Source organism: Dromiciops gliroides, chromosome 3 (assembly GCF_019393635.1).
Source record: "Dromiciops gliroides isolate mDroGli1 chromosome 3, mDroGli1.pri, whole genome shotgun sequence".
Classification (NCBI taxonomy): domain Eukaryota; kingdom Metazoa; phylum Chordata; class Mammalia; order Microbiotheria; family Microbiotheriidae; genus Dromiciops; species Dromiciops gliroides.
Window position 1 is genome coordinate 651,294,307 of NC_057863.1, and position 26,631 is coordinate 651,320,937.

The following is a 26,631-nucleotide window of genomic DNA, read 5'->3' on the forward strand; positions in this document are numbered from 1 at the left end:
TAAGAGAGACAGGGAAGTTTAGGAAAAGGGGGAGTTGGGGGGCACATAATGAGTTCTGATTTGAACATGTTGAACGGGAGGCGCCTAAGGAACATTCAAGTGGAGATACCCAGCAGGAAGTTGGTCATGTGGGGTTGGAATTCAGAAGGGAGAGATTAAGATTGACTAAGCCTTCCAACTCTGACTCCTATATTCTATGTCTATCATTAATATTTGGTCATCTAATCACTACAAAAGCTCCTGCCAGACAAGGCTCCATCCCACTTGTCTCCCCCATAGTGACTAAGAAGAATATATTTCTGCTGATGGATTCATCCTGACAGCATCTTCTTTCTCAAAGCAGCACCCCATATTCTCCGTAATCACAAGTGGTCCCCACCTCCAGTCTCTTTATCAGAACTTGAGCTCTGAATAATGAGTCTGGGTGTCTTCTGGCTTGGGAGTCTTTTGGGGCTTCTTGGTTTGGAAAGAGATGGAGGCATAGTGCACCTGGTCCTCCCCCGTCTGTGAGCAAGACACCAGCACAGGTGAGGGAGGGTGCTCCAAGGGGCTGTCCTTCTCAGGATTCTCATGTTCAGCCTGTCAGACATAGAAAAATTCATGGGATCTTTGAGGTAGAGAGTATCTATAGGAACTCAGAGGGGGGAAAACACTGTTGTCTAAGGGCCCTCCCAATTCTGCAAGTCTCTGTTCTCTGTCACCTTTCTCCACTGACAGTCTAGGTTTCAAAGATGTTTCTAGTTCTTACATTCCTCATTCTATCTCCTGCATGGCCCCTTAGCTCTGAAATCAGGTCCTTTGTGCTCTGAGATTTCATCTTTTGGGGGCACTACATATCCTCTGTTCAAAGGTGCATTTCACCTCTATTATCCTGTGTTCTATGGTCTTAGAGTCCTTGTATTTTTGGCATCATGTGTTCAACATTCTCGGATGTATTTCAATGCCAATGTGCCACATTCTATCTTGTATGGGACTTTCTCAGATATTCTGCATTCTATGTTCTAAGAGTCCTTCTCAAGGCAACATCCTCAGTTCTAGGTTTTAAGGCCCACTTTAGATCTGCCTTCTTTACTTCTTTAGTTCCTGTCATAGGAAAACTTCAAGAAGAGACTAGATGATTTTGCCTTGGGGAATTCTGCTCAGGACCAGAAAGCATAGTGGGCATGCACTGGACATTGAATAAAGACTAATTGGATAAATGAGTAAATTACTGATCCATTGCCTTAATCAATAATTATGATTATACTGGACTTGGAGTCAGATATTATGCGTACAAACTATAGCTGGGCTTTCTGACTCTCTGTGTGACTTTAGACTTATTGCACTTAGCTGTTCTAAACTCAGTTTCCTCATCTGTAAATGGAGGAAATTGGCCTAGATCAAGGTTTCTTAATGTTGGGTCTAAAAGTATTTTTTTAGGACATTGGCAACTGGTTTTATATTCAGTTCATTTTGCACTCCTACATGTTTTATTTTATGCATTTAAAATGTTATTCTGAAAAAGGGTCCACAGACTTAATCGGACTGACTACCCAAGGGGTCTGTGGGTTTCACTTTTAAATCCCATGATTCACTGACTGTATGACTGTCTTTTTCAATGTACCCTGCAACATGGTGCAGAGGGAACAACACCAGATTTTCAGTCAGATCTGGGTTCATATCTAAGGTCTGACACTTACTAGCTGTTGGTCCTTGGGTTAAAAGCCTTTCTTCTTTGGGCCTGAATTTCTTTTAAGGTCCCTTTAGCTCTATTTTGTTTGATTGTGTAACTCCCCCCCCCCCCAATAAACTCATGTTATTGGCATTCAAGGCCTTTCACAATCTATCTCTATAGTATTTTTCCAGCCACATTTCACACTAGCCTACTTCCCTTGCTCCCTGGCCCTGTAGTGGGAAGAACAAAGGTCTTAGAGTCAGAGCACTTATTTGTAAATCCTAACTTTTCCATGGTAAGTGGTGTGTCTTATAAAAGACCAGGGCATTTTGGAAGGCTGCAAGTTCAACATGAATCAGCATCAGGGATGAGGCAGCCACAAAAACTTATGTATTTGAGCTGAATTAACAGGAGCCTCCATTTCCAATAGAGGTAGGTGATCATCTCTTTTTACAGGGCCCTGGTCAGCCCAGATCTCTGCTATTGTGTCCAGTTCAATTTCACTTGGGACATTGATAAGCTAGAGGGCATGCAGGTAGGGGAACTGGACCTTGAGATGATGCCCTATGAGAAGCCTGCTGGTGGGATTGGGATATAGTGGTGGTGGTGATGATGTTGTTCAAGGACTGTCACATGTGGAGGAGGGCAGAGACTGTTTGGGGGAGGGGGGGATTCCAGACCTTAGAGTCAGGAGTAAATAGTGGAAATGAGGTTGGCTGTCAGGGAGATCATCCCAACCATGAGTGCTGTCCATTGTGAAAGGTGCTGCCCCAGGAGGCAGTGTGTTCACCCTCACTGGGGGGAGGTCTTCAAGTAGAAGCTGGAGAACCACTTGCCAGGTATGTAATGATGTTTAGTGATTTGAATGAGATGGGAAGAACTTGCTTCAAACAAATCCATCCATTTAGGTCCCACCTTCACACTTTTGACCAACTATTCCTTTCCCATCAAGGTACATCTTTCCTCTCTTTCAAAACTGGAGTCTAATGTCCACATGCAGCCTGTACACATAAAATCTTCAGGGATGAGACAAGGTTGGTTTTTTGTCCAGCCCATTCTCAACATGTCCAGTATTATATGAATTCTTACACAGCTGAGCTGGGGCTAGGGGTGTCTTATCTCATCAAGTAGATTCCAAGGTTAGAGATTTTGTTCTCAGTTTTCCTAGAAACTCTCTATAGGGATGATGGTGAAGTCAAGTTGTGTCACCCTAATATTCTATATATCTCTATAGCCTCCAGGAAAGTGATAAAGACTGAGGGATGTTGTCAGGATAACTTGGTGACTCACCAGTGGGTTGACAGTGGAGACATGTTTAGTTCTTGTCTCAGGTGTTGCTGCTTCCAAGTTTCTCTTTGAAGACTTCCTCTTAGGCATCTTCATTCTGAAGCAAGGAAAGCGACACTTGGTTATGAGTTCTGTCATGAATGAGATTTAAAGTCCCTTTCAACTATGGCATTCTAGCTTCTGTATTGTAGATTATCATCCCACTGTGACTTTTTATTCACTGTTTTCTTTTACTTAAAAATTTTATTCAGTTTTCAATGTCCCTTCTAGCTCTGATATTACACATTTGGGGTTTTTGGGGCAAAGATACTGGAGTAGTTTGCCATTTCCTTCTTTATTTCATTTTACATAGGAGGAAACTGAGGCAAACGGGGTTAAATGACTTGCCCAGGGTCACACAGCTAGTAAGTGTCTGAGGCCAGATTTGAACTATGAAGATGAGTCTTTCTATTTCTAAGCCCAGTGTTCTATTCTCTGTTACCTTAATTGCCCAAGAGTTATTATATCTGGCCACCTTCATATTCTGTAATCTTGAGAATAACCAGCCACTCTCTAGTGTTGTTCTAATAGTTGTTTGTTCATGTAAGGGCACTGCCCATGGGCAATGCATCTCCTTTGGCTAAAACATCCAATTCTACCTTTCTTTTGGCAGATGCACTTGTCCTAAGCCCCAAATCCAGCTGCCTTTTCTTCCTCCTGTAAATCTTCCATTGCTCCTTTCTTGCTCTGTCTATACCTTCTTTCCCACAATTCACCTGGGGAGTCTCTCAGCTGCTTTTCTAGTTCTTGACCACAACATCTTGAATATTTAAGGTCTCCTATTTCAAAGAGCATTTCCACTGATATTTTGTGTTCTGAATTCTAATCTTGTATGTTCTAAAGACACCTCCGGCTCTGACATTTGATTTTTCTAAAGACCTTCCCAGCTCTGACGTTTCCTGTTCTAAAGACCCTCCCAGATCTGAAACTCTATGTCTTAAGATTTCCCATTTCTGACATTCTGCATTCTAAGGTGTTCCTTCTACCCACTGTGGTTGTGATGTTCTTTTTTCTATTGCACATTCCATATTCCAAGGTCCTCCATTCATGTCCCTAATCTGGAAACTCACAAGCAGATTGCCAGGCATGCGGAGAGCAGAGCAGACATGATTCCACACAGGGCTCCCTTAATCATCCATGACAAGTACTTCCAGGGACTGGAAGAGGCTTTACCTGAGGAGAGATGGAGACTGAGAAGAGCCATTTTCTCCTCCATGCTTCTCCCCCTCCCTCCCCTCCCCCAGCCCCAGGGGCTCTTAAGGAACAAGGGGCTCCCTTAAATAGGCAGGTGCTTCCTAGTTTCCAAAGAGCTCCAGAGAGGCGGGTGGTACAAGTATAGTTCTTTCCCCCAGACAATTAGTAAAATAGAGCATTTTAACTTTAGTTTTGTTCTTTGCTAATCATCTTGAGCTGGGCCAGGCATGTAAGTGGTAACCTACGAGACCTTTGGAGAATGGTCTTGTCTATTTTGTATGACTTTGTATTTAGGATGAGTGGGGTCTTCAGACCCAGCAGCCATGGTAAGCCTGGACACTTGCAAAGGAAAGAAGGAAATAAGTATTTATTAAATGGCTCCTGTTTTATAGGTATTTTTTTAGGTGCTTTGCAAATATCTCATTTGATCCAAACAATAACTCTGGGAGATAGACACTGTTATTCCCATTTTACAGTTGAGGAAACTGAGACAGAGGTTGTGACTTGCTCATTTGAACTCAGGTCTTCCTGATTCCAGGCCCAGCATTGCATCACCTAGTAGCTCACTCTTTCCTTCCTCCCTCTCTTTTTTCTGTCTCCCTTCCTTCCTTCCGTCTCCCTTCCTTCCTTCCTTCCTTCCTTCCTTCCTTCCTTCCTTCCTTCCTTCCTTCCTTCCTTCCTTCCTTCCTTCCTTCCTTCCTTCCTTCCTTCAATTTTCTCTTCAGGCGAAGCAACTGAGATAAAGATGGGTTTAATGGCTCACCCAGCATCTCATAAATACAGGTCTTATGACTTTAAGAACTAGTTCCCTACTCCAGGTTCTCTCCTCTGGCTCTTCCTTGAACTCAGACCCCTCAGAATTTTCTTCCCTTCCATCCACGGACCCCACTCTCTTCACCTGGCACCAGTATCAGGACAATGCCACTTTGGGTCCCATGGAGGTTCTTCCCTTCACAGCGGATGCTAAGGTCAGTGTCCAACTCCTTTGTCAGGGTCAGACTGCTATTGATCCCGGTTGTAGAGTTGTTGTATTCCACATAGATGGTATCGTCACTGCTGTTGTCACTGCTGTTCCCATCCACAATACTCTCTCCTACCCACCATTGCAAGGAAGGTCTCAGCTCTCCCTGGACAGAGCAAGTGCAGAGTAATCCTTCCTCTACCCGGAAGCAAAAGGGGCCAAGTATCCTTGGGGGGTCTGTGGGAAGGGAGGCAAGATGAATCAGTGTAGTGTCTTCCCTCCCACCTCCAGGGCCCCAGGTGCACTGTCCCTAGGCTGTTCCCATTAATAGTACACCAGAGGGAGGGCAGTTCTAGGCCCAAGATCACAGTGCCCAGTGGCTGGGAGGAGATCAGGTCTTGCTCTTCTGTGGTCAACTGGCTTCTATGCATATCATAGGCCAGGTGGAAGGACTTAGTCTATAGAAGTAGGAGGGATGGGAAACCCCCCCTGAACTCTGGGTTTGGAGAGAGATGAGGAGATGGCACTGATAGTCCTCTGTCTTCTCCGCTCTAGACTACCCCTCTCCATACACTTGCTTCCTGCCAACTTAGCTTTCCCATTTCTCTAGGAAACCCTGATGTTCATATTCTAAGGAAAGTCTGCAAAGGGAGGATGTGACTGACTCTAGGATGGGGTCCCAAGTTCCATCTTCAGAGATGGGATGACATGGGTAGCTTCAATACCAGAACCCAAGATAGAAATTGGGGAGACCCAAGGATTCACCTTCATAGACTACCTCTCTCCCATTGCCTTAGGACTCAAGGATGTATCCATGAACATGACATTTTCCCTATACCCCTCCTTCCTCAGGGGCACCTGGCCATCATGCTCACTCCCTCCCAGAACTCACAGGCCACACTGAGCTGGACAGTTGTCTCTGTGGTCACATTGGCATCTGGGAATGTCACCTGACAGGTGAGGTTAGTGCCGTGGTCCTGGGCCTTGGGGGTGAAGAGGAGTTTGGAGGAGTTAAGATCACTGGAATCAAATCCCTGGGAGGACAGAGCAGAGGCAGTCCAGAGGAAGTTGGGGGGTGTCCCCTCTCTACAGTCTCCAGGAGCTATACAAATCAGGGTCACTTGGCGCCCAGCCTCCAGAATGTCTGTAATGTTGATCTTTGGCTTCATTGTCAGATCTGGGGGAGAAAAGTTGAATGAACCAAGTGGCAAGGGGAGTGGTCCCCACAATGTACATCCTCAGGCAATGGACTTAAGGTTTTGCCTTAGATATCACAGCAAATCCTTTCCTTGGGGGTCCCTTCCCATGCTCTGACTCTCTATCCTTTAGAATCCCCCACTATCCCCAGGCATTAGCTGCTCACATTACCTAGGGGTCCTGTTTCCTGAAGCTGAGGACCCCACAGTATGCCCACTTGACTGAATGCCTCAGGGTAATCCCTCCTACCTCACTAATGTGGCTAATCCTTTGATGCCTCCCTTGAAAATTTCCAGCTTTGTCCCTGCTACCCAGAAATCTGCTGTTATCAACAGGTCATGAAGTGCTCACCTGTCTGGGGTCTTGTTTCTCTACAGAAAGGACTATAGTGTGTCATTCCAGTCAAGAGCCTTGTGCACATCCCTCGTGCATTACCAGAATATCCTTCCCCGACAATCTTCCCTCACCCTGGGCTTCCTATGACTCCCATCTAGTTCCCTGGGATGCTATCCTCACCTTCTACCTGGAGAAACAGCATTTTATATGTGGAATTGGCTGTCAGATTCCCCTTCTCCAGCCAGAATGAGTAATTCCCACTATCCTGTTTCTGGACCCCAGTAATTCTCAAGGAGCAGTTGTTCATCTGTAGGTCCCCAATGATATGGAATCGGTTCTGGTCCTGGGGATGGACATTCATGCTGATGTTGGTGGTGGCCACCACTTTATTCTCTTTTTTCCAATGTCCATAGGCTGTGTCATTATTACTATACTCTTGGGAGTAATTGAAGGAGCAGGTGATGAAAATACACAGTCCTTCCTGTACAGTCTCTGTTACTGGGACATGAATCTCAATCCCTGGATGATATTGAGAAAGGGACTCTGGAGCAGAGAGAGAGAGAGAGAGAGAGTCAACCCAGAGTCCTCCTATATTTTTGCATCCTACCCTTCAGCACTTCTCAGGCCAATTCCCAACCCCTTTCTACCTCTTCCAGACATCTTCATCTCTTAGCTCTGACCCCACTTACCACCCCAGAACAAGGGCAGGAGCAGCTGCAACAGAAACAGTAGATTCATGGTGAGATCCAGGGCTGATGAGAGACCACAACCCTTTCCAAGTTCAGTTAAGACTTGATAACACGGTGTCCCTGGAGGAAGGAGCCTATGAAGTGGGGAAAGGGGGAACAGAAAAGGTGGGGAGGAAAGGACAGGAGAATTCTCAGATTATTGAGCCTGGTCCCTTCAACCCTCTCCTTCTCCTGAACCCTACTTTGAAGGTCTAGCCTGATGAAAGGGCATGTGGTGTGTGTGTGTGGGGGGGGGGGAACCATCACCTGGGAGATGAAGGTGGGGGTTGGATGGGAGTGGGGGAGGAGACTTGACAGCACTTCCTCTTTCCCTGGCTCCTTCTCAGTGACCTATTGACTTAGGCCTTCCTTCCCCAAGAGGAACTGGGGCCCGAGGAACCAAAAACTAGAAAGAGATCCCCTTTCTTACTTCTCAATCTCTCCATTGCCTTTCTACTCCCCCACCCCACCCAATATCTGACTGCACCATTCCTGTCCTTGAATATTACCCTGTGACTGGCTCCCTCTTGGCCTCTGTAAAGTGGGAGAAGTTCAGGCCCTGGGGCTGGTGGACTTAGGGTTAGACCTTGGGATCAGGACCACCTTCCCCTGAGTCCTGCTAACTCCTTACTGTATTCTCTTGGGCCATTCCTTGACTTGCTTCTGCATGTCATGAGATGGGCATCCTGGGCCTCACAGGATACCATGCAATCAAATGCCATGGGGTTGGACCTCCATGGAGGACTTTGAACAGTCTAATAACCTGCTTCCTTCAACAGACCTTTCGCTAACCCCTGATGCTCTACCTTGACTCACTCTTCAAGAATTTGTTTACTCCTACCCCTTCCTACTCTGCCCATGTTGATGATGCTGAACTCTCAACTCCTGAAATACAAACTGTTGTCTATCCTCAACTGCTCACTCTCACTCTCATCTCCCTTGACTCTGTTCTTTTCCTCACACAGTATCCCACTCCATATCTACCTGCTGGTTCTACTGTGCTCTCTGGAATGCCTGATGTATAAATAACAGATGTGCTTTCATCTTAAAGTTTTTCCTTTATCAACCCTTCCATCTTTTGATACTCACTGGCTCCCTCCTGATGACTGTGTTCTGTCAACCAGACCATAATTGAACTTTAACCTAAGGATGGCAGGAGCGGAACCCAGCTGACTAGATACAGGTGAGTCAGGAATTAATCAGAAGGTTTAATTTCAAAGTGAAGGAAATGGCTTACAAATAATTAGGGGTTATAGACACATGTGCCAGAATCCCTGGGGAGACCCTCAGCAGTGTGGGGAGATCTCAATACTTATATCAATAGCTATACAGTGAGCTGTAGCCCTGATAATGAGGGGTAACAGCAACAATGTGACAAGTTTGATTCATAGCAAGCCTGCATCAATGGAACATGAGTATTTGTCCACACTTGTCCAGTGCTTGTCCAAGCTCAGAGAACACCTGGTACTGGTCAAAGCAGTATAATGATTGTGTGATTTTGCCAGAGGGTGAGATCATCCAGAGGGTGGGCACAAATGATTGTTGTTTTGCCAAGCTCAGTGGCACAGCTTGCTTGCTGGGCCTTAGAACTGGGAAACAGGGGGTCTCCTAATACCTTGTCAATCCTCAACATTCTTTTCAATACTGGTTTCATTTTTCAATCAGACTCACTGGGTGTGGGGCATGACGGAAGTTGGAATTCTTTGTTGCGTCTAGAAATCGCTCATCAAACTCTCTTCTTCTGAGGTTTAGGCTATTCAAATTTATCATCCAATCTACATTCTGGTAGCCATTACCTATCATTCCCCCAAGACATTCTCCTTCCTTCTTCAATGACTTTAGTTCCTGGCTCAGTCTTTCCTCCCCGCATATTAGGGGACTTCCACATACATCCTGACACTTCCTCAAACACTCCAACTTCCTGGTTACTCAATCTGGTCGATTTCTGAAATTGATTCTTTCATTCCAGTTCAGCCACACACAGATAGTCATACCTTTGATCTAGCCACAACCATAACTGTTCCACATTCATCAATTGCAAAATTCTTTGATCAGATCATAACATTTTATCATTTCTTATTTCCCTCTACTCTTTAGTTCTTTCCTGGCCTAAATTGCCCTTACACTGACTGAACTCTCCTTTTTTTTCCCCCTCATAATAATGAATTAATTAGTTCAGCTCTATATTCTCCTAAACATGAGTCCTTAGCGTCCCCTCCTATTGCTGCATTCCTTGGTAAATCACAGTATTGGATTATACCCACTGCCTACCACCTTTGCTCCAATGCAAGCTCTGAACAGAAGGAAAGAAAACTTCTGACTTGGTAGGCAACATGTTTACATTAAAATATAATCTCAACTAGGCCCTCCTGTGGGAAGGAAACTCTTTCAGATCTCTTTTATGGAGTGATTTCGCTTGTTCACTGTCTACAATGGCTATTCCAAAAGTTTTCATCTTTCCTGAAGACTCTCATGGTAGTTGTTCCTCAACCCTCTTAGCTGAGAACCTTGCTTCATTCTTTACTGAAAAAATGGAGGACATTCTCTAAGAGCTCCCTCATTTTTTTCTCCTCATCTCCTATTATTCAGATGTCTTCACTCACTCTATCTTCCTTCACTCTGCTCTTGGATGAAGAAGAGGCCTTTCTCATTGTCAAGATCAAATCCTTTGTATTCACTTTTGATCCTATCCCATCTTCTCCAGTGTATTTTCCTTGTTATCAGCCCCACTTTGTCACTTATTTTCAATCACTCTGTCTACTGAGTGCTTTTCTGTTGCCTAAAAATGTGTTTGCTTCAACCATATTAAAACAAACAGACATAACTTAAATGATATAACCCTCCCTGATGGTTGCCTTCCTACATCTCATCTCCTTTCCATGATTGAATTCCTTTAGAAGACCCACTACAGTGTCTTGTATTGCCTCCCCTCTTTCTATTCTAAACCCTGGACAGTTCAGCTTCTAATTTCATGATTCAACAAAAACTCTAAAGTTATGAGTGATCTCATAGTTCCCAAATCTAATGACCTTTTGCCAATTTTCATCCTTGAACTCTCTGCAGTCTTTGACACTATCGATCACATTCTTGTCCTGGACAATTTCCTCTTCAGGTTTTCACTGAGGCACTGTTTGTTTCTACTTCTTTCTTTCTTTTTCTTTCTTTCTTTCTTTTTTTGTGGAGCAATAGGAGTTAAGTGACTTGCCCAGGGTCACACAGCTACTAAGTGTCAAGTGTCTGAGGTCAGATTTGAACTCAGATCCTCCTGAATCCAAGGCTGGTGCTTTATCCACTGCACCATCTAGCTGCCCTTTTTTCTACTTCTACATGTCTACCTATCCCCTATCTCCTACTTGTCTGACTGTTCTTTCTCAGTTGCTTTTGTTGGATTTTCATCCAGGTTATGTTCACTCTCTGTGGGGATCTGGCAACCCTCCCTGTGCTCCTGGCTCTTGTCTTTTCCCTCTGAATTAGCTTACTTGGTGATCTCATCAGTTCCTATAGATTAAATGATCACATCTATGCTGATGAGTCTCTGATCTATATATACAACCATGCCCATCAGTTGGGGAATGGCTGAAAAAACTGTGGTATATGATTGTGATGGGATAATATTGTGCTTTAAGATTTTTTTTTTATTTTTCGGTAAGGCAATTGGAGTTAAGTGACTTGCCCAGGGTCACACAGCTAGTAAGTGTTAAGTGTCTGAGGCCGGATTTGAACTCAGGTACTCCTGAATCCAGGGCCGGTGCTTTATCCACTGCGCCACCTAGCTGCCCCGTATTGTGCTTTAAGAAATGATGAGCAGAATGGTTTGAGAAAAACCTGGAAAGACTTATATGAACTTATGCCAGTTTCACATTTCCAATGATTTATTATATATTGAGAATGGGTCGTTTGGGGTGTTCCAGAAAGACTAATGTCCCTGGGGTGCTAAGCCCTTTTCTGGGCTGCTCATCCACCTTTGGTATTCACCTTTTATCCAACTCTCACCTGTGGTTCCAAGAAGCTGTAGCATGTGGAGCAGCCATACCCAGGTAAACTGTCTCAGTGGATGGGCTAAGTCATTTTGAGGGTAACTAACAAGCCTTCAGGGAGTTGGGGGGTCTACCCCCAAGCATGTGAAGACTTTCCCTGACAGAATAGGTGGATGAAAGCAATTTGTTTCAAGGACCATGAAGGCGGATGAAACAGGCTCAGTGGAGGACTTAGGGCTTGATCAGACATTAAAGATGTCAAGGTCATCCCCTGCATTCCAAGCCACTGCCAGTCCTGATGTTTGTCTTGTCACTGGACTTTGATGACTAAATGTGAGAGTGAAACTGATGATTTTGTGCTACTCTGTCTCACTTACATCCAATTCATACATGAGTCAAGACATCACCCTGTCATTGGTCCTCTTAGAAAATGAAGAACCAAATAAAGACAACATTGAGAACAGAATATCCCATAGGCACCTGGTGCTCAATATATCTGTGAAAAAAGAATTATGAATCATGGATTTCTAGGAGAAACCCAGACATTAGTTTTAGCTGCTCTCTGCCCCTCATCCCAGAAACCTGCCTGAGATGAGTTCACATGAACAAAAAGAATGCAGAATGTTTTTTGTTTTTTTTAGCTAGGGGAAGACAACTAGATGCAGGAACTTGCCATTTCTAATACCACCCCTCAATTTATGTCAATCAATGGAGCTAAAGGATGCTATAACCAATTAGCTTAGAACAATGTATGGTGACCCGCCTCTACCAAAAGAAGATAAAAAAGATTGGTCCATGAGAGGCTTGTTCTCTCTCTCACTGCTCACCCTCTTGGCTCAGAGGGCTGTTCTTGGAGGGTATGTAATTGTTAGGCCTGTAAGCCTTTGGCTATTGGGGAAGTCAGGGAGACACGCAGTCAATACTTTAATAATATATAGTATTAATTAATAATAAATGCTTACGACCAAAATGGGTGTAATACCTATTAATTTATAAATAGCAAGTAATTCTATAAAGCATAGCCAAGCCACAAATAGTTTAGCTAACACATGTCCAAAACAGAATCCATCGTCTTTTTCTTGCATACTGTATATAGTCTTTTCTATATTCCCCCCCCCCATTAGACTGTGAGCTCTTTGAGGACAGGGATCCTGTTTTTGTCTTTTTCTTGCATACTGTATATAGTCTTTTCTATATCTCCCCCCCCCCCTCATTAGACTGTGAGCTCTTTGAGGACAGGGATCCTGTTTTTGTCTTTTTCTTGCATACTGTATATAGTCTTTTCTATATTCTCCTCCCCCCACCCCATTAGACTGTGAGCTCTTTGAGGACAGGGATCCTGTTTTTGTCTTTCTTTGTTTCTCAGCATTTTGCACAGGACCTGGTACACAGTACGTCCTTAATAAATGCTTGTTGATTGACTGACTGACAGACAGACTAAATCTCCCCAGATATGCTCCGAATAATCAATCCTAGTTGCACAGGGAGGTCTTTAACACTATTTTCTGACTCCCGTGGCATCCCCCAAACCCTGTCCTTGTCCCTTGGTGATGATGATACATCTAGCATGTCAATGGCTACAAACCATGCTCATATGTACGAGACGGGTCTTGCAGGTATAAGTGCCCCCATGTAATAGATTGGAAAACTGAGGCTTTGGCGGAGCTTGAGCACCTTCCCTAATGCTACCCAGTGCTTAATATCAAAGACAGGACTCAAATTCAGGTCTCCTATTTTATGTCTTTCCTTGGTTCAAGGCCATCTTGGGAAGGATGGCTCTACTGATCTGGACTCATTCCTGTTTCTTGCAGCTATCCACACCATAAGGGCCATCAACTCCTGCACACAGGAGAGCATTAAGGATTCTGTGGGTGTGTGGTCTCAGTTCAGACATTTTCCTTCTTTGGGCCTTAGTTTCCCCATCTGTAAAATCAGAGATTTACAATCTGCCTGCGATTGGCAGCTCACAGCCTTCGAGACTCTTTGGACCCTACTTTAATATCAGAAAATCCCCCAGATGCCCATATAATTGTAGTTATTGGTTGACAAAAAAACTCATATGAATTTTTAAATGTGTTTAAATGTGGTTAATTGATTAAGCAGAAGATTTATTGTTAATCTCAAATTGCCTTCTCTACAGAAGTCCCAGACACACTGATGGCTTCCCTCCCAGCTCAGTCTCTCTATTTTTCACCTCCACACTTCCTGTGTTCCTCGCTGTAGGTGCTCCCCCTTCTGTTTCCCTTTTCTGTGTGGTCTTGCCTCATTAGAATAGAAGTTTCTTGAGGCCTGAATCCTTTTGTTTTCTTGTTTTTGTATTCTCAGCCCTTAGCACAATGTCCCTCACATAGAAGGCACTGAAAAAATACTCTATCTAACCATCTATCTATCTATCTATCTATCTATACTTCAAATGTCACAATATATGTGTTAGACATTTTGTTTATTCTTTTTTTTTTTTGGTTATTCATTCAGCTTTCCTATATATTTCTCCCTACCCTGACCTTTTCCCACTTTCCCAGTGGAATCTCCAAGTGTCAGAGATATGGTGTTAGGGGAGTGGTCCTGGTGGGGTCCTAGTATTTTTCCTTTCCTGAAATGTCATGCCCTTTTAGAATAAGCCTCCATTCCATGCTGGGGAAGTCATGTCTAACTGCCTTTTTTTGGTTCTTTTCCACCCCAGGTCTTGGGCAAGGTTAACCCAAGACAAACGGGATGCTGTTGTTCAGTCATGTCTGACTCTTTGTGACCCCACTGGGGTTTTCTTGGCAGGGATACTGGAGTGGTTTGCCATTTCCTTCTCCAGGTCATTTTACAGGTTAGGAAAACTGAGGCAAACAGGGTGAAGTGACTTGCCCAGGGTCACACAGCTAGTAAATGTCTGAGGCCAGATTTGAACTCAGGAAGAGGAGCCTTTCTGACTCCAGGCACAATGCTCTACCCACTGCCTAGGAGGCTGTAAAAGCTTACTTTATTCATGGGGCCATGTTCCCCAGAGGAAATGCCTCTCCTTTCATCAAATATCCCATCCCTTTTCTCTTCCCTGTGCATTAGTCTTCTCATGACGCCCATGGGCTGCAGCCCTCAGTCACTGCAGCCTTTTCCTAGGGAGGGCTCTGGGACTCTGATCCAGCACTGGACCTCCCTATCTCTGCTTTCCTCAGTTCAAGGTGCTGAAGTCTATTTCTACTCAGACATTCTATGCTCCAATATCCCTCCAAGTCAGGTCATTGGCACACAAGGACCATTTAAGTCACTCTGTTCTGTAAGCCTCATGAAAAGATTACTGACAACTGCAAGTAGTAGAATAGTATTTGGAAAGAGTGGTGGGTTTGACTTGTGGCTTTGCCACTCACTAGCTGTGCCACCTTGTGGAAGTGACTTGGCCTCTCCGGACTCAGTTTCTCCATCAGTAAAATAGTTGCACTAGATGACCTTTGAAGTCCTTTCCAACAATAAATATCATCCAATTCAAATTTGGGACCCAGTAGTATAGGACTTTTGTTTTCATTAAAAAAGTATTATTATTGTTATTATTTTTGGTGAGGCAATTGGAGTTAAGTGACTTGCCCAGGGTCCCACAGCTAGTAAGTGTCAAGTGTCTGAGGCCGGATTTGAACTCAGGACATCCTGACTACAGGGCCAGTGCTCTATGCTACCTACCTTCCCCAATTCAAATTAATTTATAAATATTTATTAAGGACTTTCTTTGTGCCAGGAGAGGGAGATACATAGACAAAAATGTGATGATTCTTGCCTTCAAAGAGTTTATAGTCTAATTGGGGGACAGAATGGGTGCACATGTTAAGTAAGATACACACACACATATATTTGATAATGCAAATCAATTTCAAAAGGGACAGGTTGATACTCACTGAGAGCTGAGAGGGGCTCAGGAAATTCCTCATGATGGAAATAGAGGGAGGAAGTAAAGAAGGGAGGGAGGGAGGGAAGGAAAGAAAGGAATTGGGAAGGAGAGAATGAAGTAAGGAAGGAGGGGGAAAAGGAGGAAAAGGAGGAAGGAAGGAAGGAAGGAAGGAAAGAAGGAAGGAAGGAAGGAAGGAAGGAAGGAAGGAAGGAAGGAAGGAAGGAAGGAAGGAAGGAAGGAAGGAAGGAAGGAAGGAAGGAAGGAAGGAAGGAAGGAAGGAAAAAGGAAGGGAGGAAGGGAGGAAGGGAGGAAGGAAGGAAAGAAAGAGGTTAGGAAACATCAGAGCTAAGCTTCAAAAGAAGTTTAGGAGTCTATGAAAGGAAGCAGGAAGGAATTCCAGACAGGTGAGGCCATTTATGCAAAGGCAAAGAGGTAGGAGAATAGCTAGCAGACCAATGCAGCAAAATATGTGAAAGGGATTAATGTCCAGACTGACAGGCTTTCCATGTCAGAATGAGAATTCCCCCTGCCCAGTTGCAATAGGAAACCTTGAAGGTTCTGAGTAGTGAGGCAACAGGGTCAGACCCATGTTCTAAGACTTGACTTTAGCAGAGAGTGGAGAATGGATTGGAGAAGAGACACAGGAAGAGAAGAAACTTTTTCATAGTCCAAGGAGGAGATGATGAAGCTGTACATGAGTGAAAAGAAGGGGCTAGGGGGCAGCTAGGTGGTACAGTGGATAAAGCACTGGCCCTGGATTCAGGAGGACCTGAGTTCAAACCTGGCCTCAGACACTTAACACTTACTAGCTGTGTGACCCTGGCCAAGTCACTTGACCCTCATTGCCCCCCCTCCCCCCAAAAAAGAAAGGGCTAGATAAGAGCTATGTTGGAAGGACAGAACTGACCAGATTTAGCAGCTCATTAGATATGTGGTGGTAGCATTGGGGGAGGGGTGGTAGGGGTGTGGAAGGAGAGGGAAGAGTCAATGATGATGCCAAGATTTAGAACTTGGTTGTCTGGGAGGGTAGTTGATGCACTTAAGAGAAATGGGGAAGTTTGGAGGAAAGATGGACTTTGGTGATAGATGTGTAATAAGCTCTGATTTGGATATGATGATGTCAGATTGCAATGCAGGAGAGAGAGGAAGGGAGAGAAGGAGGGACGGAAGGAGATAGAAGGAGAGAGAAAGAGAGAGGGGGGATGGGGAGTGGGAAGGGAGAGAGAGGGAGAGAGAGAAAAGAAGAAGGAGGAGGAGGAGGAGGAGAAGAAGAAGAAGATGAAGAAGACGAAGAAGAAGGGAGGGAGGGGGAGGGAGAACATTCAATATGTACAGGAACCAGAGCCCAGAGCCTTCCAGCTTTGACATTCTTGTATTTCTAATCACCAGGGAAGCTCCTGACAATGTCCCCCCTGCCTCTCTCTCTCTCTCTCTCTCTCTCTCTCTCTCTCTCTCTCTCTCTCTCTCTCTCTCTCTCTCTCTCTCTCTCATTTTCCCCATAGTGACTAAGAAGAATGTATTTCTGTTGACAGATCCATCCTGACAACATCTTTTTTTCTCAAAGCAGCACCTCACATTCTCCCTAATCCTCACCTTCCTTGCTCTAGTCTCTTTATTGGAATTTGAGCTCTATGGATATCATTTGGTTTGGGAATCTCTTGGGGCTTCTGGACTTGGAAAGAGATGGAGGCATATTGTACTTGGTCCTCCCCCTTCCATGAGCAAGACAGAAGCACAGGTGAGGGAGGGCTCCAAGGGGCTGTCCTCAGAATTCCTATGTTCAGCCTGTCACACATAAAAAGATCCATAAAGTCTTTGAGGTGGAGAGTGACTACAGGAACTTAGAGGTGGTGGTGGTGGTGGGGATACTGCTGTCTAAGCGCCCTCACAATTCTGTCAGTCTCTGTTCTCTGTCACCTTTCTCCCCTGACTGTCTAGGTTTTGAAGACCTCTCCAGAACTTTCATTCCACATTGGAAATTATAAAGGGATATTTACCCCTGACCTTGGGTATTCTATGTCCTAGGATTTCATTCTGTTCTAGTGCTCAGTGTTCTCATATGGACTTCAACATTCATATTCCTTTTGCTGTGTCCTTGCTGATGCTCTGCCTGTATTCTACGATCTAAAAGTCCCTCTGGGTCTGACATTTTGTGTTCTAAGTTTTAAGGCCCCTTCCAGCTCTGCCTTCCTCACTTCCTGAAGGTCTTCAAAAGGAGGCTGAATGATCCCTTGGGGAATTCTGCTTAGGTTTGGTGGAAGCCAGTTCCTTCTGAGGTTTAGACTAATTGAGTTTCCATGAGTTTGGAAGAAGAGGAATTCTTTGCTTGAAGAGGTAAAAGGGGAGAAGCAAAAAGGTATTTTTATAGTACCTACTATATGTCAGGCATTGTGCTTTACAAATATTGATCCTCAGAACAACTCTGGGAGGTAGGTATTATTATTATACCTATTTCACAGATGAGGAAACTGAGGCAGAAGTGGTTAAGGGACTTTTCCAGGTTCACACATTTAAGAAGTATCTGAGGGGCATCTAGGCAGTGCAGTGGGGGAAACACTGGCGTTGGATTCAGGAGGACCTGAGTTCAAAGCTGACCTCAGACACTTGATACTTACTAGCTGTGTGACCTTGGGCAAGTCACTTAACCCTCATTGCCCCTCAAAAAAAAAACATAAATAAAAAGATGTATCTGAGCCTGAATTTGAATTTAGGTCTTCCTGACTCCAGGCCCACCACACCACCTAGCTGACTGTAAAGGTGAAGGCTGGGATAATGAGAATGGAGATGAGAATGTGGAACCAGCCCCTGATGCTATCTCATGATTACACCAGGAAAGGGTACAGACTTAAAGGAACCTTCAAGGCTCTTGGTGAGGATCAATCTGAAGCTGACTGGACCATGTAGTTGACCCCAGGGTCCATTTTCACAGCAGACCAAGCCTGTGCCTCATCTCTGAGTCTTTGTGATGGTCTGTTCCTTTGCTGCTTCTTGGGGTAGGGAGTTTTCCTCCCAAAACATAGTGAGTGTGTATTGGACACTTAATAAAGGACAATTGTATAAATGAGTGGAAAAGGGATCTGCTGCCTCAATCAACAAGGGAGAAAGAGGTGAATTTGATGCCAGAAGGCATAGGGTCATATTCCAGTTCTGTCATCTCAGAATGTTATATGCCTCAGTTTCTTCATCTGTATGTGGGCTTGGGTCTTGGCCGATATTGTATTCAAGGTTGATTTTGCCTTTAAATCCCATGATTCTGTGAAAGAAGGATTGACTTGGAATGAGAGACCCCAAGGTTAAATACTGTTCTGCTACTTTGGACAAGTCGTTTTCTTTCTCTTCTGCTGAATTTCCCTACAAAAGCCTGGGGGAGGGGTACTGGGGGGGGGGGAATTGAGCTAAGAGGTTGCTAAGGTTCCTTGTAGCTCCATGTCCTCTGACCCTATAGTATGTGGGATTCTGAGATATACAGGCTTGCACTTGATGCTCTCTGCAGTCTATCTCTAAACTACCTTTCTAGCTACATTTCACACTATTCTACTTTCCTTGTGTCCTGGGTTACTCTGAAGGAGTGGGACTAGCTGTTGGATTTGAGTCAGAAAAGTTGTGATTGCGTGCTGACTTTGCCCTATGATACCTGTGTTGGCCAGCTACAATCCAGTAGACTGGGGAGCTCTTTGGGGGTGGGAATTCTGTTTTATCTTTCTTTGTATCCTCAGCACTCAGCACAGAGGGTTCAATACACAGTAGGTACTTCATAAATATTTGTTGTTGTTTGCCCTTCATTCTGGAAGAGTACCGATGACATCAGGAGGGTGATGTTTTGACTTGTAAGTGACTTGGATTTCAGTGAGGTGGAGCTGCTTAGACTCACCAGCCCACACTCTCTCCTCCATTGTCATCTGAGTCCAGTGACAAGACAGAGGTCAGGAGAACTGGAGATGACCCCAGATGAAGTGGGAGGCCTTGGCTTTTTTAAGCTAAGGTCTCAGTCTGACTGAGACAACACCCACCCAGTGATTTAAGGCTACTTGAGAATGGAGGCAAAAGATTTGTAGTTTGAGTAGTTTGCCTACTCAAAAAACAAACAAACAAACAAACTAGGAGGGGAAGATCCTCAGGATTTCTGGCTAGAAAAACCCATAAATGTTTACTGACTGGTTGATTGTAGGGGCCAGACTAGCTCAGCTTTACTTCCTAGGATGGTGGTGCATTTTACCAAAGACCAGGAGTTTTGGGTGGGATGTAAGCTCAACCTGAGTCAGCAGGTTGTACAAAGCTGATGTATCTTGGGCTGCATTAAAAGGGTCCCATTCTGAGTGGCCTTCCAGAAACAGGGAGGTGAGGGTGATGATCCCTCTTCACACAGCCCTGGTCAGCCCAGATCTCTGATATATGGTGTCCGGTTCAATTTTACCTAGGACATTGTTAAGCTGGAGGGCATGAAGGGAGGGGAACAGGACCTTGAGATAATGTCCTGTGAGGACTGGGTCTAGCCTAGAGGAGAGAAGCCTGCTGGTGGGATTGGGACATGATGATGATGTTCAAGGACTTTCACATGTGGAGGAGGTCAGAGACTATTTTTCTGGGGGGATTCCAGAGCTCAGAATCAGGAGCAATGAATGGAAATGACATAAGGACCAATACAGGCTGGATGTCAGGGAGATGGTCCCAACCATGAGAGCTGTTCAATGTGGAAGGTGCTGCCCCAGGAGTCAGTGTGTTCACCCTCACTAGGGGCCTTCAAGGAGAAGCTGGAGGACCACTTGCCAGGTATGTAATGATGCTTAGTAAAGGTTTAGGGAATTGAGCGGGGTGGAAAAGACTTACTCCGGACAAAGGGGACCCACCTTCCCGTCTTGGACCAGTGATTTCTTCCCCATCAATCTCATCTTTCACTTGGACTCCAAAGGCCACAGGTGGCCATCAGACCCTGCCTATAAAATCTCTAGGGTTGGCTTCTTATGCAGCTCATCCTTAGCACAGTCACATTGTACACATTCTTACATAGCTAAGCTAGGGTTGGGGTGCTCTGTCTCATTGACTAAACTGGAGACTTTGTGGGATCAGAGATTGTATGTTCCCAGTCTGTGGGGAAGGGGATAAAGAAGAGAGTCCTATTGCTCCAATGTTCTATGTAACTCTGGTGTCCACTGAAGAGATGTCCACTGAGGACTGGGGGTCCAGATGATTGGCTTACCTACCAAGGAGATATCACCGGACACTGCCTTGGTGTTGGCTACAGACTTTGGACCCTCCAAGTCTTTCTCAGACTATTTCCCACTAAGCATCTTCACTCTAAGCCAAGGACAACCATCCTTAGTTGGGAGTTCTGCCCCTTAATTGTGAATGACCTGTATAGCTCCACCATTTGAGGTTCTGAGTACTAAATTTTCTTCCCTCATGAATTCTTTCCCTGTCTCCCCATTGCTAGTGATGTCCTTCCCAAGCTACCTTGCAGTTAATGACTTTGTATCTAATTCTATGAGTTCCCCTAATAGTGATTCTGTGTATACTTATATACAGACTTGTTATCTGCCCTGGTCTCCTTAGTTTGAGGATGGGGAGTTTCTTATATTTTATCTTGATCCTCATTGCCTGGCTCTGGGGAAACCCTCCAGCTAACTGCTCCAGGATTCAACATATCATCTTTTAAGATCCACTTCAGCTCTTCAGTATGATAAGCTCTGACATTCCCTGTTCTAAGGCCCCTCCCAGCTCTGATCTTCCCTGTTCTAAGGCCCCTCCCAGCCCTGACATTCACTGTTCTAAGGGCCTCCCAGCTCCCACACTTCCAGTTCAAAGGTCTCTCCCAGCTCTCACATTGTTTGTTCTAAGGGCCTGACATTCTTCCAACGCTCCTCTAAGCTTTGATATCCTCTCAAGGTCTCTCTAAGGGTTGACATTCTATGTATTAAGGACCCTACCTCTGGCCCTCCCTGATAATGCTTTCACATCCAATGTTCCACATTCTTTATTCCAAGGTCCTCCATTCATGTCCGTAATCTGGAAACTCACAAGCAGATTGCCAGGCATGCAGAGAGTAGAGCAGGCATGATTCCACACAGGGCTCCCTTAATCATCCATTGCAAGTACTTCCAGGGACTGGGGGAGGCTTTACCTGAGGAGAGATACAGACCGAGAAAGGCCATTTTCTCCTCCATGCTTCTCCCCTTCTCTCCCCTCCCCCAGCCCAGGGAGCTCCCAGGAACAAGGGGCTCCCTTAAATAGGCAGGTGCTTCCTAGTTTCCAAGGAGCTCCTCAGAACAACCCAGAGAGGTGGGTGGTACCAGTATGGCCCTTTCCCCCAGACAATTAGTAAAATAGAGAATTTTAACTTCAGTTTTGTTCTTTGCTAATCATCTTTTTGTTGTTGTTGTTTGTTTGGTGTGGTTTTTTTTTTTTTTTGGTGAGACAATTGAGATTAAGCGACTTGCCCAAGGTCACAAAGCTAGTAAGTGTCAAGTGTCTGAGGCCGGATTTAAACTCAGGTCCTCCTGAATCCAGGGCCAGTGCTCTATCCACTGCACCACCTAGCTGCCCCTTTTGCTAATCATCTTGAGCTGGGCCCGGCATGTAAGTGGTAACCTACGAGACTTTTGTAGAATGGTCTTGTATCCTTTGTTCGACTTTGTTTTTGGGGATGAGTGGGATCTTCAGACCCCACAGTCATTTGGGTTTGATATTCCTGCCTTGAGGTGAAGCTAGCCTGATGGCAGGTGTGTCCCATAGCCCATGGAAGCTAGTGGGCCCCAGCCAAGCTTCCCACTGTGCCCTGGCCGTTTCCTGACACTCTCCTGACCTGCCCTGACCCTATTTGTCCTTTAAGAGCTTTGAAAAGAGTCCAGTCAAGACTGCTATGGCTCCATTCATCATCCCTTTGAGTTCCTACAACAAAACACCCCTTTGTTGGCCACCACACACATCTACGGGTTGTCTCCATCTATCAGAACATCAACTCCTTGAGTTTATTGCTATCTGGCTTCTGTCTTCTTTATCCCCAGCTTTCAGCTGCAGTTTGTGGAAAGTGCTCAATAAATGTTATTTCATTCATTCATTGATTCATTCAGTCAGTCATTCAACAAGTATTTATTGAGTATTTTCTCCATGTCAAATCTGTGCTAAATATTAAGGATGAAAAGAAAGTCAAACCAAATGAAAGAAAACCCCAAATAAAGAGTCCCTGCCTTCAAGGAATTTGAATTCTTTTTTTGTTTTTGTTTTTATTTGCTTTGTTTTGTTTTTGTGGGGCAATGAGGGTTAAGTGACTTGCTCAGGGTCACACAGCTACTAAGCGTCTAGTGTCTGAGACTGGATTTGAACTCAGGTCCTCCTGAATCCAGGGCTGGTACTTTATCCACTGTACCACATAGCTGCCCCTCAAGCAATTTACATTCTAAAGAGAGAGACATATAAACAATGAAGCCCATGTCCATGAACACCATTAGCTGTGTCCCTTTGTCTCCAGGCCCTGAGGTGCTCATCCCTGTCTAGATTCATGGGGGCAAGGGTCAGTGTGTCTTCCCATCCAAGAGGCTTGAGACTGTCTTTCATGTATTACCAGCTGGTCTTTCCTCCGTTCCCATACTGGACCTCATCCTGGGCTTCCCATTACTCCCAGACACTTTCTGGGACACCATCCTTGCCTTCCACGTGGAAAGACAGTGTTTTATAGGAAGAATCATAATATCCCTTCTCCACCCAGAAACTTTTAATTCCCATCATCCCATTTCTGGACCCCAGTAATGCTCAAGGAGCAGCTGTCCATCTGTAGGTCCCCAGTGAGGTGGAATCTGCTCTGGGGTCTAGGGATAGACATTCTGTTGGGGGTCATTGGTGGCCACCATTTAATCGTGGTCTGTCCCCTGGAACCAGTATCTGTGGGTTGTGTTGTTATTCCTGTATTGTTGGGAGTAATGGAAGGAGCAGGGCATGGAAACGCATATTTTCTCTTGTACCATCACTGTATCCTAGACATCAATCCCAAACTCTGGATCATTTTCAAAAGGGAACCCTGTGGAGGGCAGGGGGGTGGGGGGAGGCAGACAGACAGACTGGGAGGCAGACAGACAGAATCAACCTGTGATTCCACACACCCTTCATGTTCTCCAGTCTTTCTAAGGACTTCCCGTTTCCAGCCACATCCCATCACTCACCCTCGAAGAGCTGGGACAGCAGCAGAAGCAGCAATAGCTCCTTCCTGGTAGTTAGATGGAGGGATCACAGAAGTTGGGAACTATGTCCTGGGGGCAGCGTCAGAACTGATCACACAGACATCTTAGCGGGGAGGGGGGAGAGCCCTGGGAAAGGGGAAGGGATGATTAGGAACAAGTGGGATGGAGAGGAGCAGAGAAGGGGCATCTCAGGAGAGCAGTAAGCCCGATCCCACCAGCCCCTCCTTCCCACTGGGCCCCAGAGCTGGGGCCTCAGAGGGAACATCAACGTCCTATAAGGGAAGTTAAGTATGTGAGAAGAGGAATCTGGGCTTCAGGGAGAGGGGGATGTGCAAAGGGTGTAGTTCCTTCTTCCCTGGCCCTTGTGGTCAGTGATCTGCAGACTGAGGAACCCCTTCCCAAGGGGCCTTTGCTCCCCCACATCGGGACAATAAGACCCTTTCCTGCCCCACTGGGATGTCTCCATGACCTTATCCCTGTCCCTCTACAATGTCCCAACCTGCTTATCCCTTTCCTTTCTGGCTGTTCCTACTGCTTGATCTTTTTCCTGAAGTTTTCTGCAATGGCACCTGACTGTCTCCCCAAGGTGTCCCCAGTATTCCATTCCTGTCCCTCTATGCCAGTGATGGTCAGGATAGCAAGGCCCCCTGCTACCCATGTGACCTCGGTCAAGCCGCTTACCAAGGCACCGATTTTCTCATTTGTCAAATGAACTTGTTGAACTGGACAGAAGACTTTCTGGGTGTGTTTCAGATCGTAATCATTCTCCATTCTAAGGTTCTTCCCTGGTCTGACATTCTCTGTCCCTCCCTCTCAGCTCTGCCATTCTGTGCTCTGGGGGCCTTCCCAGCCTGCTCAGACATTCTGCATCCTGGGGACCCTTCTTGCTCTGACATTCCATGGCCCCTGCTTGAGGAAGCTTCCTAGGAAGTAATTCTTTATTATTATTATTATTATTATTTTCCAGTTACACATTACATATAAGGATAGTTTTCAACATCTGCCCTCACTGGACTTTTCGTTCCAATTTGTTTTTTCCTTTCCCCCTCCCCTCCCTCCCTCCTCCCCAAGACGGAAAGCAGTCTGATATAGGCTGTATATGTACAATCCCATTAAACACACCTCTACGTTAGTCATCTTGTGAAAGAAGAATCAGAGCGGGAAGGAATTCTTGATCTGAGATAAAGAGAAGGGGAGAAATTGGGTGAAGAGAGATCAATGAGAGGGGCAAAAGACTCAGGGCCTGACTTGGGCCTCAGGATCCGCCCCTCCTAGATCAGGGAAGGAGAGAGGCAAGAGACAAATTCACCTGCAAAGCGAGAAATCTCCTCCGGCTGAAGCACCCTCCCCCCTTCAATAACTGTTGAACGCCGCGTTCTGCATAGATCTTCATTCATCTCCTCCAGAGCCAGTTTGGCTTCCTGAGTCTGGTCCATACTTATTTTTAGAGAGTCCTGGGTTTTAGAGAAGGAAGGGTCCCGGGAGAGCATTTAGTCCATAACCTTTCTCTTACAGAGAAAGAGCCTGAGGCAGAGAAAATGGAACTGATTTGCCTGAGGTCACAACTGAGTACGTAGCAGATTGATGAATAAATGAGAAAGCATTTGTTAAGCAGTTACTGTGCCAGGGCACTGGATGGAGCATATTCTAAACCTTGGGTATTTAAAAAAAAGAAGCAATACTGTTCTTGCCCTCTAGGGGATTATAGTCTAATAGAGGAATCTAACACAAAGGCTGGCAAGCCAGGAAAGTGTATTTTGGTTAGAGAAATCACAGGGATGGTGAGTGTGATTAATTATAGGGTCATTGAGTGATGGGACCTTTGCAGGAATGGGGATGTAATCTAATCCCCTCCAAGTCAAGCCAAATCAACAAGCATTGATTAAGCACTTATTATGTGTTAAGTGCTTGTAGTACAAAAACAAGAAGGAAGGAAGGAAGGAAGGAAGGAAGGAAGGAAGGAAGGAAGGAAGGAAGGAAGGAAGGAAGGAAGGAAGGAAGGAAGGAAGGAAGGAAGAAAGAAAGAAAGAAAGAAAGAAAGAAAGAAAGAAAGAAAGAAAGAAAGAAAGAAAGAAAGAAAGAAAGAAAGAAAGGAAGAAAGGAAGAAAGAAAGGAAGGAAGGGAGGGAGGGAGGGAGATTGGAAGAGGAAGAGAGAAAGAAGAAAGCTAAAGGAAGGAAGAAAGGAAAGGAAGATGAAAGGAAGGGAAGATGAAAGGAAGAAAGAAAAAAGAAAAAGGAAAATGAAAGAGAGAAAGAAGGAAAGAAAGACAATCCTTGTCCTCAAGAAGCTTACATTCTAATATTCAAATGAAGGAAGACAAACATAAAAGGAAACAAAGAAAATGAGGTCACATGAAGGTTCTGGGTATGTGTGGTGGGGGACAGGTCCTAGCAAAATTCTGGAGAGGAAGGAAAGCATGGGTAGGGTGGACATTTTCCTTCTATGGAGTCAGTGACCAACTGGACAATCCCTAAGATACTTTCGCTCAAACTCTTCCTGAACTCAGTTTGATCCCTCTAATAAAAGTCCCCAACTGCATCCTCACCCTTCTCCCCATCTGAATCTCCACACCACCCCCCTCCCCACACACACTCCTCCCATTTGAATTATTAATTAATTTCTGGAATTATGAAATGGGGAAGACATTCCCAGTTCTTTGGGTATTGTTATTTAGTCATTTTAGTCAAGTCTGACTCTTTGCGACCCAGTTGAGGGTCTTCTTGGCAAAGATACTGGAGGGTTTTGCCATTTTCTTTTTCAGCTCATTTTTCAGATGAGGAACTGAGACAAACATGGTGAAGTGACTTGCCCAGGGTCACACAGCTGGTAAGCATTTGAAGCCAGATTTTAACTTAGGTCTTCCTGACTCCAAACCTGGCACTCTACCCATTGTATCACCTTAGCTGCCTCAGAAAAACCACAATGGCAGAGAGGAATTTATCCATTGAGAAATCAGCCCCAAATGAGACTGAAATCACATTTTCATAAGACAGAGAGTGCAGGGGTGAACAGAAACAAGCATCAAAAAAGGGTACAGAGGCAGATGAGGGAGTATGAGAATGGGGATGGGATGGTGAAGGAAGGCAAGTAGCACTGAAGAGGTGGAAAGGCAGAGCATGTCACTCATGGGTTAAAGTTGGAAGCATTCAACAGCATGGACTCAATGGAGATGGAAGAGTCCAGGGGATGGGGGACCAGGTCTCATTTTTATAGTACT

At 45.1% G+C, this 26,631-nt stretch overlaps 1 protein-coding gene across 1 annotated transcript; it reads right to left on the reverse strand.

Annotated features, from left to right (window-relative positions):
* Positions 1-393: 393 nt before the first annotated feature.
* LOC122748280 (sialic acid-binding Ig-like lectin 14) lies at positions 394-24,848 on the reverse strand. The gene is made up of 9 exons (XM_043993944.1): positions 24,722-24,848; positions 23,945-24,134; positions 23,395-23,438; positions 6,849-7,211; positions 6,028-6,312; positions 5,073-5,372; positions 4,051-4,153; positions 2,945-3,038; positions 394-579 (listed from the first exon to the last, which is right to left on the reverse strand). The coding sequence occupies exons 1-9, from the start codon at positions 24,846-24,848 to the stop codon at positions 394-396; spliced, it is 1,692 nt and encodes a 563-aa protein (XP_043849879.1).
* Between the last annotated feature and the right edge of the window lie 1,783 nt (positions 24,849-26,631).

Excerpts from the sequence above, each read along its gene's own strand:
- LOC122748280 (XM_043993944.1), bottom strand. The coding sequence starts at position 24,848 with ATGGACCAGACTCAGGAAGCCAAACTGGCTCTGGAGGAGATGAATGAA. Across the intron at positions 4,154-5,072 it reads TGTCCTGATACTGGTGCCAG|GTAAAGCCTCTTCCAGTCCC; the intron begins GTGAAGAGAGTG and ends ATCTCTCCTCAG. Across the intron at positions 580-2,944 it reads TCTCCACTGTCAACCCACTG|GCTGAACATGAGAATCCTGA; the intron begins GTGAGTCACCAA and ends TATGTCTGACAG.